General features: G+C 51.5%; 1 protein-coding gene and 1 long non-coding RNA gene across 5 annotated transcripts in view; one reads left to right on the top strand and one right to left on the bottom strand.

Moving 5' to 3' along the window:
- Positions 1-3,219, bottom strand: part of TMEM151B (transmembrane protein 151B) — a 19,577-nt gene extending 16,358 nt beyond the window's left edge. For all 4 annotated transcript variants that reach the window (XR_004417547.1, XR_004417546.1, XR_004417545.1 and 1 more), the window contains exon 1: positions 3,109-3,219. Coding sequence is in view for 1 of the 4 variants with exons in the window: in XM_033056560.1 (XP_032912451.1) it covers positions 3,109-3,201 (93 nt within the window). In the remaining 3 variants the exon portion in view is untranslated. The remainder of the gene's footprint in view (positions 1-3,108) is intronic.
- Positions 3,220-9,982: 6,763 nt separating this feature from the next.
- LOC116994316 lies at positions 9,983-11,232 on the top strand. Its single transcript, XR_004417456.1, has 2 exons — positions 9,983-10,679; positions 10,710-11,232. It is a non-coding gene; the product is annotated as an uncharacterized LOC116994316 (long non-coding RNA).
- Positions 11,233-11,384: the final 152 nt, after the last annotated feature.

Raw genomic sequence — 11,384 nt, forward strand, 5'->3', positions numbered from 1 at the left:
ACCCCTTAAGTTCTTCAAACTACTCCCTGTAACAGCCTGGCCTTGACCTCACCCACTATCCCCTTTTTTAACAAGCGTTTCCATGTCATTACCTCCCATGCCTCTCACCCGCCTCTCCCTGCAGAGAACTCTGTGAAATCACCAATTCACCTCCAGAGCGCTAAACTTTCATTTTTCAAGACAGCCTGGGGTTCAGAGGGTTAGGTGTCCTAGAGACAGCCCTCTAGAGAGCCGTCAAAACAATCAAAAAAAGCCCCAGAGCACCAGCCTGAAGGCCCAGGTAGCTCCCGAGTGCCAGGTGGTGGCAGCAGCTTGCAGGAGACTCCAGAGGGACTCCTGAGCATCAGTTTCCATGGCTCTTCCCCAGGATTCACTTACATCATGCAAGAAATGAATAAGCCCTAATCCCTTTGACCTCAAATCTCCAGAAAAAGGGAAATAGAGAAGATCCAGTAATTTCTAGGAATTACCTCTGTCTTCCAAGGCTCTGGACAAACACTGGCAATTCTTGGCCAGGATGGTCCCAGCAAATACTCACATCACACACCCCCTGCCTACAGCCCAGGTTCAGGAAGTACCTGCCCAAAAGAAGGAGGTGGCTCAGCCCCAGGCTGGCAGTGTTGCCAACTGCAGAGGACAGAGGAAGGCTGAGCATCGACAAGCCAGGGAATCCTGCCAGCAGTCAGCTTCTGCAGCGGTACCAAAGTCTCCATTTTACACAGCAGCTTGGAGGAGGACTGGCTCCTTCCATCACATCCCACCTGAGCAGCAGGACAAGGATATGTTTTTGCTTGTTCCCAGGCTGAAGAGCTTGTCCCTTGGCATCTCCTATCCTCCAAGTATGCATTGATGAGTGAAATTCAGTTCACCACCACTAAGTGTGGGTGTAGGCACGTGATGCCAAGATGGAACAAGGGCTCAGTCAACTCTGGCTAATAGCTCTTGCATCTGGGACAAGCTGAGAAGCACCTGAAGCCCTTCCTGGCTCCTAGACACAGCAACCTGAGAGACCAAGATGAGGCACCTTCACACAGTAGAGGGCACGTTTCCCATTTTCCAGACATCTCCTCTGGCTTCCCACTCACCCTGGCCAATGGACCCTGACATGTGGGATTCAGCCACACTGCAGGGACACTCAGCAATGCTGGCACCAGCAGCTGGTTCTGATGGAAATGAGGATGTTGCACAGCCTATACGGTGCTACATAGGCACTAGAGGGGAGGAGGAACATTCTCCCCTCCTGACAGTTCTGAAGACAAGAGGATTGCACTAGGTCAGTCCATGAATCCAAGCTCACCACTAAAGTCTCTGCTCATTGCATCAGATGAGACACCAGCAAGTACGGCACCATCACGAGAGGCTGCAGCTTCCCTCTCCTCCACCAGCTGCTTCATGCAAGTCTGTGATAGCTTAGGGCCACAAGAAGGATGTCCTTAGCCCAAACAGAGCAGGTCGTGGACTACAGCCTTTCTGCCTGCTCCCACGGAGTGTTATACTGACACCCTAGCTGGCAGCCTCCACAGAGTAACTGAAGTCCGGACAATCTCATAATCCCTGCGAGCCAGGGGCACTGTAGGTGAGGGAAACTCCTCTGGGCACTGCCCCTGCTACACTTCTTTCACCCAAACTGGGTCTTGCTCTGCCGCCTCTGAAAAGGCTGTGCTGTATTGAAAGTAGAAACAGCACTTCCAGAGCACCGGCAGTAAGAGACCACATCATGTCACAAGCATAGCACAAGCACGTCCTCATGCTAAAAAAGTGCCTCACAGTTTAGCTACCCTCGCCAGGATCATCTGATTGAAGAGCTGGGCTCAGGTCATCAGGAGTTGTTGAATGCAGGCAGAAAGAGAGGAACTGACACAGGGCAGCATATACAGTATTTGTACAGCTTCCCAGTCCTTGAACTTCAGCATTCCTCTCCTGCAATTATTTATATCTAAATATAAGTCTGTATATATAGAATAACAGTGCATGGGCATGCATGTTCTGCCCAAGCCAAGGAGGCAGAGAATACCAGGATTATGCAGCACTCACAAACTGCAGCTCCTCAACAGCAGAAGGGCAAGTGATGCACCAGCTTCTGAGTACCCCCTCAAGCTGCCCTTTGAGCTGTGGTCTCACCAGACAGGACAGCCCACCACAGCAGGAGAACACTGCCCTTCCTACACTGCCTAGTTGCCCTCCACAGGTCAGCAGCCCCACGGCATAAAGTGAGTCTTGCCAGTCAGTGCAGTGGCTTTCTCTCTGCTTGGGAAGCCCAAGCTTGCAAGCAGGATCTGTAGAGGCAGACAAAAGGGCTGGCACACCTGCCTCCTGGTGGTGCTCCCGAGGCACAGGGCACCCTGCTCTTGACCCTTTTTGGCATCTGCTGCCTGGACTCCAGAAAAGTCATCTGATGAGGGAGACTGCAGTACACCTGGAGGCAAGGCTGTGCTGGTACCTGGCCTGCCCTAGTCTGCACCTTCCACTTTCCCCAGCCAACCTCTAGCTGGGAGCAGCCACCAGCTGCCAACAGCCCCTGGCTTTGCCACGTCCCCAAGCCCTCTACCCTGCTGCCCACCGCATCTTCCCTCGCAGCGACCCAGGCAGCTGTGCCACATCCTGGATGCCCCCAGAAGCCAGCGCACAGCAAGGAGGGGGTCTCCACGTCCACTTCTTCCAGGCATAGCAAGCTCTGCCCGCGGCAGCAAGCCCAAACGGTGCCCCGCTCTTCTCGTTTGTGATATTTTTCCCTTCATCCTCCATCCCGGCCACTCCAGCCCCGTCCCCCGCTCCGGACGGCGCCGGCTGCCGCTTCCCTTCCAGCCCCGGAGGCTCCGCGGCGATCCCCAGGTGACGGCCGAGCGATGGAGAAGAGGTGCGCCGGAGCAGCCCACGGGCGGCGGGGACCGACGGGCGGGCATCCTCGGCCCCCAAACCCCCCCGCCCCGCCGGCCCGCATCGCATCCCCGGGGCCGGAGCGGGGCGAGAGGGGCTCGCAGCGAGCGGGTCCGTACCTGTGCGGGCAAAGCCCCGCGGCGGGGCCGTCAATGAACGCGCCATGCAAAGCGGGCGGGGAGCGAGGGTGGCAGGGGCAGCCCCGGGCGGGGGGGCGGCCGCTCTCCTCACCTCCTCTCTGGCCCCCTCCGCCTCCTCCTCCGGAGGCACCGGCGTGCTGCTGCCTCCCTCGCTGGCGGCGGCGGCCGAGGCCGGGGGGGACATGGCGGCGGGGGCGCCCCGCTGGCGGTGCCTGCGGGCCGGGCAGCTGCATTATCCCGCCCGCCGCCGGGCGCTGCCTCGCCGGTGGCCGGGCGGGCGGCGGGGCGGCGCGGCGGGCGGGCGGCGCGGCGGCATCGCCCCCAGCCGCGGCTCGGCGGCAGCGCTGGCCGCCCGCCGGCCCCGGCCCCGGCCCCGCCGCAGCGCAGCGCCGCTACACGCGGCGGAGGGCGGGCAGAGCCGCGGTGGGAGGGCCGCGGCGGAGGCGGGGGGAACGGCGCGGGGATGGCATGAGGATGGGGATGGGGTTGGGATGATGGGGATGGGGGCACGGCGGGATCCGCCGAGCGGAGCGGCGGGTGACCTTGAGGCGCCGGCCGGCGGCAGAGAGGGAGGGAGGGAGCGAGCCCGGTGCAGCCGCCCCTCCCGAGCCCCACCGGGAGCGGAGCTGCCGCCCGGCGCTGTCGGGGAAAGCTCCTGCTCTCAGCCGCGCCGAGGGGTCGTCAGGCTGGACTGCTGATGGAGAGGTGAGGGGTCCCGTGGGTTTTCCTTCCCTCGGGATGAAGCCGGAGAGCCAGGAGCATTTTGCATGTGCCCCGTCTGCTATTCTAATCTGCAGGCACCCCAGCTGGTCGGGGTAAACGGGGTAGTGGTGACCGTCAGTGTTGATGCTGGCACTCATGGAAAACCTTAGGTTGGACAGGATCTTCCCTGCTGTGATCTGCACCGGGCCCAAAGCTTCTCAGCTAGCTATTGCAGAGCCAACTGCAGCTTATTTTTCCACAGAGCTAACCTGCGTGGTTACAGGGATGAGTGGAAAAGCCTCTTCAGACCCTCAATCTAAACTCACTAGGGGACACACACAGAGTTTGGGAAGGGTCCGTACTTGTCAAGGTCTTGATACTGGTACAGCCCAGCTTCCTTGATAGTCAGAAAGTCAGGTGTCTCTGCTGGTGCTTCCCCAGATCCAGACTGGGGAGAAGCATAAGCTGCAGAATTTGCTGGAAACTTCTCTTTTTCTGAGCTCTGAGACTTAGCATTGGAGATGGGATGATTGGCATGTCCTTGTCCACCGTTGTCTGGAATGAGGAACAGTGTGTAGGCTGATGGCCTCACTCAAGGAGGTGCATCCGAGGGGAATTGCCAATCCCTGCTTCTTATGGGAATAGATGTGATGGCCGGGGGTGCTGCTGAAGGAGCTCATCTTCAAAAGAGGCTGGGGATGTGTTTCCTCTCGCCTTTCCCCTGTTTCCATGGGAACAGCAGCAAGCAGGAGCAGCCTGCTTGGAATTCCACTGCCTACCGCTCAGACCCCCCCTGCCCAATCATCCCGGCAGACTTTGGCTCTTGAGGGTTTCAGACCCACCCTCACACGATGGATCCCATGCCTCCGAGGAGAACTCACCCATGCATGTGTGTCATGGCAGAGCAAGGCAAAGAGGCACAAGCCCAGAGCTGCCACAATTCCTGTAGCGGCACTGAATGTTATTCCATGCACACTAATAGACAGCTGTAAATAATTTGCATTCCTATATGCATTTCTGCTTTTTATAGGATGTGACCTCAGCTAGACCAAAGGGTGCCTGAGGGATGATCGCCCTCTAGGAACAGCACTGGTTTTATCTCAAATATGTGAATATCACACAAAAAGAGCAAAGCAGAAGGGTGAAGAGGGGGAAAAGGTGGTACAAGTTTGTCTTTGCATTTTATAGCCCATGGTGTCTTTTTCTCCAAGGAATTTGTCCATTCACTTTTGAATTCTTTTTTTTTTTTTGGACTTGTAGATGCTTCATGCATTCTGTGGCAAGGAGTTTCACAGCATAGCCACAGACTTGGGGAGCTTACTTTGATGTGCCCATTCTGTGCTTTTTATCCACTAGGACTAGCCCTTGGGAAGCAGACTGCTGCCACCCTTATGGACCTACCCACAGTGCAATTTATCCTCCACTGGTGGAGTTGGTGGCTACTGGTGAGCCAGAGGTAGAGTTTTTTTGTGTCAGGCATCTTTGATACTGGTCCTGGCAGCATATCTGGAAGACAAGAAGGGTTGAAAGAATAAGGGAGGCTTTTAGGAAGATACAGCGACTAAAGTAGAGGTGGTGCCCTTACCAATAGGTTTGTTCTTCAAAAGCTCTGTATCTGTCACCCTGCAGAGACATTCATATCTGTTCCAAGCAAGCATAAAGCATGACATCATATTAGCAGGATTCGCTCACTTTCCATAATGCATTGAACCGCAAAAGGTCTCACTCTTCTGGGTCTGGTAGTTACAGAAAATAGCCTTTTAGTTCCTGCTTAAATATGCTATAGTTCTTACCCACGCAGCAAATTTGCGTTCAATTTCTAGAAAAAATTGTGACAGAGGCTGCATTTTAAACCAGATGGCCATAGATAACCTGTCCTTGTTAGTATTGCTAGTATTGCTGGTATTCATAGCCTAAATTTAAAAATTGATTTTACAGCATCTTATAGATATATATCACATTGTGTTTAGCTTTATTTTTTCCAATAGACCAAGTGTGATCAAAACTCAGTCTTTTGTTCCAAAGGAATCGATGATTCCTAGCAGTGTGCTGCTTTTTGTCTCATAAGAAGATGTGTGGCAGAGAATCTCCTTGTGTTAGGATGCAGGATTTTTTATGCTCAGAAATAAATGCCTATTCAATTTTAAAATTTCAAGGATACTTTGTGCTGACTGCCTGAGCCTTCCAGAATGTGTCACTCCAATTAAATTACTCCTTTATTAGTGCAACAAGGGGAGTGTGGGTAAAGGAATGTGCCTCTTGCTCCTGTTAAACAACATCCATTTGCCACTGCTGGTCAGTGGTGTTGACTGTCTGGGTGCCATTTACCTCTGCAAGCTTTGTCCTCAAGGAAATATGTGTCATTAGTTGTGTTTTTGTCTGCTACACTCAGGCCTTGTGTCTGCTGGGAAGAGACCCAGGTGTGCCGTTTTTTATTGTGGGAAGGAAACCTCCTGGTGATATTAATTGGTGGCTGGGGAGCTCATTTCTGTTTAGCATCACTAACAGGGGTACACGTCACGACTGCAGTCCCCAAACACTCAAAATCTTAAACCTCACAAAGTAAATGGGTTTGTAGCTGCCGGTCTGGGGTACATTTCACTGAATAGAATTGCTGTCATTGAAAAGTCTTTGATCCCCGCTCTGATCCTTTCTTTTCCAACAAGCTGCCTGTATACAGTTTGTTTGTTTTCCATCCAACCTCATGAGAGTCTATTTTGTCATCATCACAGCTTTTGTGAGGCTCCACAGAGGTTTCTGGGTCAGGTTAAATCACTTTCCTCTCTGCAGTAGCCCAGCAGGATACCCAGGGCCCTCCCTCACATCCCCCCTAGAAATGAAAAGCGGATTCAGCACTGCCCAGATGCTGTTTGACAGTCCTCAGGACATTTTGTCCAATATAACTCCAGAGCAGCAACCACCCCAAGTGCCTGGAAACTGAGCCAAATCCTCCCTTGCCAAATGCTTTGTTCTCACTTAAATTTTTGGCCCATCACCCCCAGAAAGGAATAAACCACAGAAACTAATGGCTCAGAGAATTTACTCTATCTCTAGTTATGGTTCCGGGAGTCACCTCCCTAAAAATAGGTTTCTGTAGCAGTTTGCCTTCCCCACACTGAAGGGGTGGAGTTGACATAACCTGATCTGGAGAAGCATTCCTGCCCTGCCAAGCTCTCCCCATGGACCTGGCAGGCAGGGAAGTCACTGTGTTAGGGAAGAGGCTAAAACCCACTGCATGCTTAGGGGTCATTGCATAGGCCAGGTCTATGTGTCAGTCTGGCCAAGATCCTGGGGAATGGCTGCAATCCTACTTTATGTGTGCCCCATCACCTGGGCAACACAGACTTGGTCATCACTTTTTCATGGTGTCAGAGCTGCTGTGTCCAATGGGATGGCCACCTGCTCCTGCTCAGCACCTGAATATTTCAAACAGCTCACTGAGCGCCCCCTCCCCTCACTGCCACCCTGCTCACCCTCTCTTCCAGCCCCTGCCTGGGCTCCTCACTTGTTTCCAGTAGCGTGGCTCCACCGAGTCTGTTCCAAACTCACTCTGATGCAAGTGTGGAGAGGCACAAGCTCTAATTCAGTCTGGCAGCTGGGAGGTTTAACTCTCCTGAGAGCAGAGCCGAGCTTGCATGAGTAATACCTAGCCACTCGAGCTCTGCTAGGACACAAGGACTGGACTAGTGGGCTGTGGCGAGGGGCTGAGGTGACGCAGAAAGCAACTCAAGCAGAATCAACTTAAAAATGAAAGTTAACCCATCCTCCCTTCTACCAGCCAGTGCAGCAATGCTGGAGCCCAGGAGCAGCACTGGCAGCATCTGTCCTGTGCTCTCTGGCAAGGGGAGCTGAGGGATGCTTGGGTGGATTGAGGTTTTTGTTTTGTCTTGGCTAGTCTCTGCCAGATGAACTGTACTTAGAGAGTCATGAATAAATGATTGTCCAGCGATGGAGCACTGTCTTCCACAGCTATTCCATGGGGAGGGAGGAGCGTCCTTTATTATAGTGATGTGGCCAGACAGAGGTTATCAGAGCCACCCTCTGAAGTGAGTCTGTCTCATCACTTGCTATAAAGAGAGCCTCAGGTGACAAGATTTCTCACCTAGGGCACAGTTTCACCATCTATTTAAGCACGGTTTTATTATCAGTTCTCCAAGACCATCTGCCACTCCCTCCCCACTCATAATCACATCTGCCACCTCCTTTGGGACAGCTCTGAGCACACACACACATAAACACATAGCAAGGCCCATCAACCATGCATTCACCCAGACGCAAGCAGAAAGCATTGTTCCTGCAGCCACCAGGCTCACAGGAATTACACAAGAGGGATATAATTTAGAATGAAGGTTTGTTAAAATATCTCCGGTTTTTGTTCATTCACTTTGTAAGGTTGAGGATTTTTAGTGCATCCTTATACCAATCACTTTCTGCTTGTGGAAGTGAATGCCATGGCCAAGAGTGGAGTGAGTTAGGTGTGATTCCTCATTCAAGGAGTTAACTAATCCTCTTGTCCAACTTCCCACACATCATACACACACATACACAACAACAGAAGGAGGCAGAAACTTCCCTGTTCACTGTGGGACTCTGAGCAACAGCGGGAATCTTCTCAGGAAGGGCGTTAGCTGGGCAGCTTGCCGACCACCTACCACATGCAGACAAACCTGATCTGCCCTGGGTTGTGTCAGCACAATGGCATGATGGCTCCCATACATTACAGGAGTGCACTGTGGAACTATGAGAGGCATGCAACACAGACTGCAAGGAGAAGAATTCTGGCTGGAAATAATCAGGTATTGAAAAAGTAAGCAGATGCCCAGAGCAGCATCCCTGGAGATATTCAAAATGACCCTGTGACTTCAGCCAGACTTACCAGGAGAGGGCAGCCAGTGCTTTCTGGGCTGACTACCCCAGAAAATGGGTACCCGAGGAGGACATGCTTTGCATTGCTCTGTTGGAAAGTTTGGCCTTGCTTCTGGGCATAGAATCTTGAAAAGTCATGTTTCTTCTTTCCTTTATTGGTGCAGAAAGTGAAGTGACCCAGTTTGGTGCACTACAGAACTGACTTGCTGTCAGATATATGGAACCACAGTCAGAGAGACAGTCTGTCGTCTTTCCTGCAACTTTCATCACTCTTCCAGGGCTTCTGCTTCCCTTGAATGCCTAGCTGATAGGCTGAGCTCTCTGAGCTGGAGCTGGAGCTCCAGAGGTCCAGGTTGTTGCTTGTGGTCCAGGTTGTTGCTTGGGATGCCCAGCAACATCTCTGGTGGGGAGAATGCAGAAGGAGCTTCCTCAAATCGGGATCTAGCACATTTCTTATGGACTCAGCATTTCTGATTCTGGGGATGAGGGAAAAGGGCTGCATCCTCAGGGAATGGAGCAGCTCAGTGCTCATTTGGGATAAAAGCTGTGCAGTGGACAGTCTGCATGAGGGGAAGGTTACGTTGCCTGGTGTGAATTATTGCAGCAATAACTGCTTATCACAATTATCCATGTTGCTTACAAATGACAGGATCACAGCTGGTAGTTAAAGGACCATTGTTTTTTCTCAGACACAGACTGGGTGTAACTTCCCTTTCTCCACCTCTGTCAGCTGCATTTCACTTATTTTACCCAATTGACAGCTCAAAGAACAGAGAAGATGCTGGTGCCAGGCCAGGCCTTCGTTTCATTTAGTCACTCAGAGGGTTGTGCTTAGGGACAGGACATTGTCAGGGACAACACCCGGGGGTCTGGGTAGCCTGGGGATTCCTTCCCACGTCCATGTCTGACCTGACGCTCCTCGCAGCGCAGTGTGATGGGAGAGCGCTGGTGCCTTGAACAGCGTGTGCTGACACTGACCTCTAGTGGGAATAGATCCCTTCCTCTTTAGATGGTCCCTGCAGTTTTAACCATTTTGAGTGACACATATTAAGGGGGACTGGAGAGAACCAAGAATCAGAGCTTCGTTTTTAAAACCTGCAAAACTAAATCAGAACATCAAGATTTGTCCCATATTATATTTAATTATTTTTAATCCCTCTACCATTGCCTTCAATACACTATATATAGATATTTATGCATATGTGTATCTCTCTGTATTTAAAGCCTCTGAAAATAATGGAAGTCCAAAAATTGCACAGTCAGGCAGAAAAGTTCTCTGTTAGGAAGACAGCATGAAAGGGGGCCCAAGCCTTGCAGAATGAGTAAGGCTTTGCAGAAGGGGCAAAGTGGCCAAGTTCCTCTTTCAAACTTTCCAGTGAAATTATCTGAAAAGTTAATAGAAGCGCACCCAGTCAGAAGAGGGGTGGGAGGAGATGGTGCCTGAGCTGGGTATTAGTGGGTGTAGTTGAAAGGGCAGAGCAGAGAGTGGCTGGCCATGGCTGCCTGGGGGGCATAGCTGGTGTTAATGGGGCATGCCCGGTCTCCCAACTCAGCTGCAGCAGATCACAGTGTCACAGCCCTGGCACAGCACTAGCCAGCTCAAAAGAGTTCAAGGCTCACCTTAAGGAAGCTGCAAGACCACAAACTCTAGCTAAATTCACATCAGCAGAGAGGAAGGCCATTTCCAGGGGCTACTTGATAGCCAGAGGTGTAACAAGACAGCTTGCAATGGACTGGACTGTAGAGTGGTGGGTCTTGAATTGCCTGTCTGCTAGAGCTAGTCCAGGGCTTACTACTCCAGATTCTGTGCTTTGGCTGAACTGTTCCTGGACATGTGCTAGTCCTGGATCCACACCTATTTCCCAACTGGAACAGCACATCGCAATATAATAGAGGTGTGACTGATACAAAGATAAGCTGCAACTAGCTCACAGAAAAATTAAATCTTTGTGTATCACCACACAAGTTGAACATTTTATTCATAGGAAAGTGTACAAGGAACCATTCCATGGTGAAGCTGCATCTAGTATGTTACTAGAGAAAATGGCAAAGGCATTTAGGGAGGCAACTGATGGATAACCTAGTAGTATTTAGGTATGGAAAGCTGAAAGAATAGAAATTCAGGTATGGAAAGCTGAAAGAATAGAAATTCTGTGTGGGGATCGGGTGGAGCCACCAGGGTGTGAGAGGGATTGACATGGATATATGGCCCAAATCCCCATACTGCACTGGACAGAGCTGACAGATGTGGGAGAAGCTCCTTTCCCTTAGTAATTGTAATTTTGCAGTGACACAGTGCCAAAGACACAACTGGAGACACTAAAACAGATCCTGAGCATGGGAGGAAAACTTATGATTGGAAGTCATCGATGCCAAAAGAGACTTCTTATGTCTCCCTGCTGCTGCCCTCACACCCCAAAACCTTTCTTCCTACAAACCAAAAGCAACAGCTACAGTGTGGGATAGTGAAATATTTGTCGCTCTGCACGTGATTCCTGTGAGTCCATCCAACATCCATCACAAAGCTCTTCCCAGGTAAGCTTCCTTGCAGGAGATTGTTCCCTTCCTGCTCAGATGAACTGGAAGAATGGGCATCCTGCAGAGACAGGAAGTCATGTCAAGCAATAAAAGCAAAAAATGAAACTGATTTTGAAGTGTCAGCTGTGTTCAGAGCTATCTAGTTTGTCTTTTGAGGAAAGCCCACTGCTTGGAACACTGGAAAGTAATTACATGATGTCTATGCAGATCCACAGGAGTTTTGGCACTGGGAGGAGAGCACTGAAATGCAGTCTGGTCAAT

This window comes from Catharus ustulatus, chromosome 3, assembly GCF_009819885.2.
Source record: "Catharus ustulatus isolate bCatUst1 chromosome 3, bCatUst1.pri.v2, whole genome shotgun sequence".
NCBI lineage: Eukaryota > Metazoa > Chordata > Aves > Passeriformes > Turdidae > Catharus > Catharus ustulatus.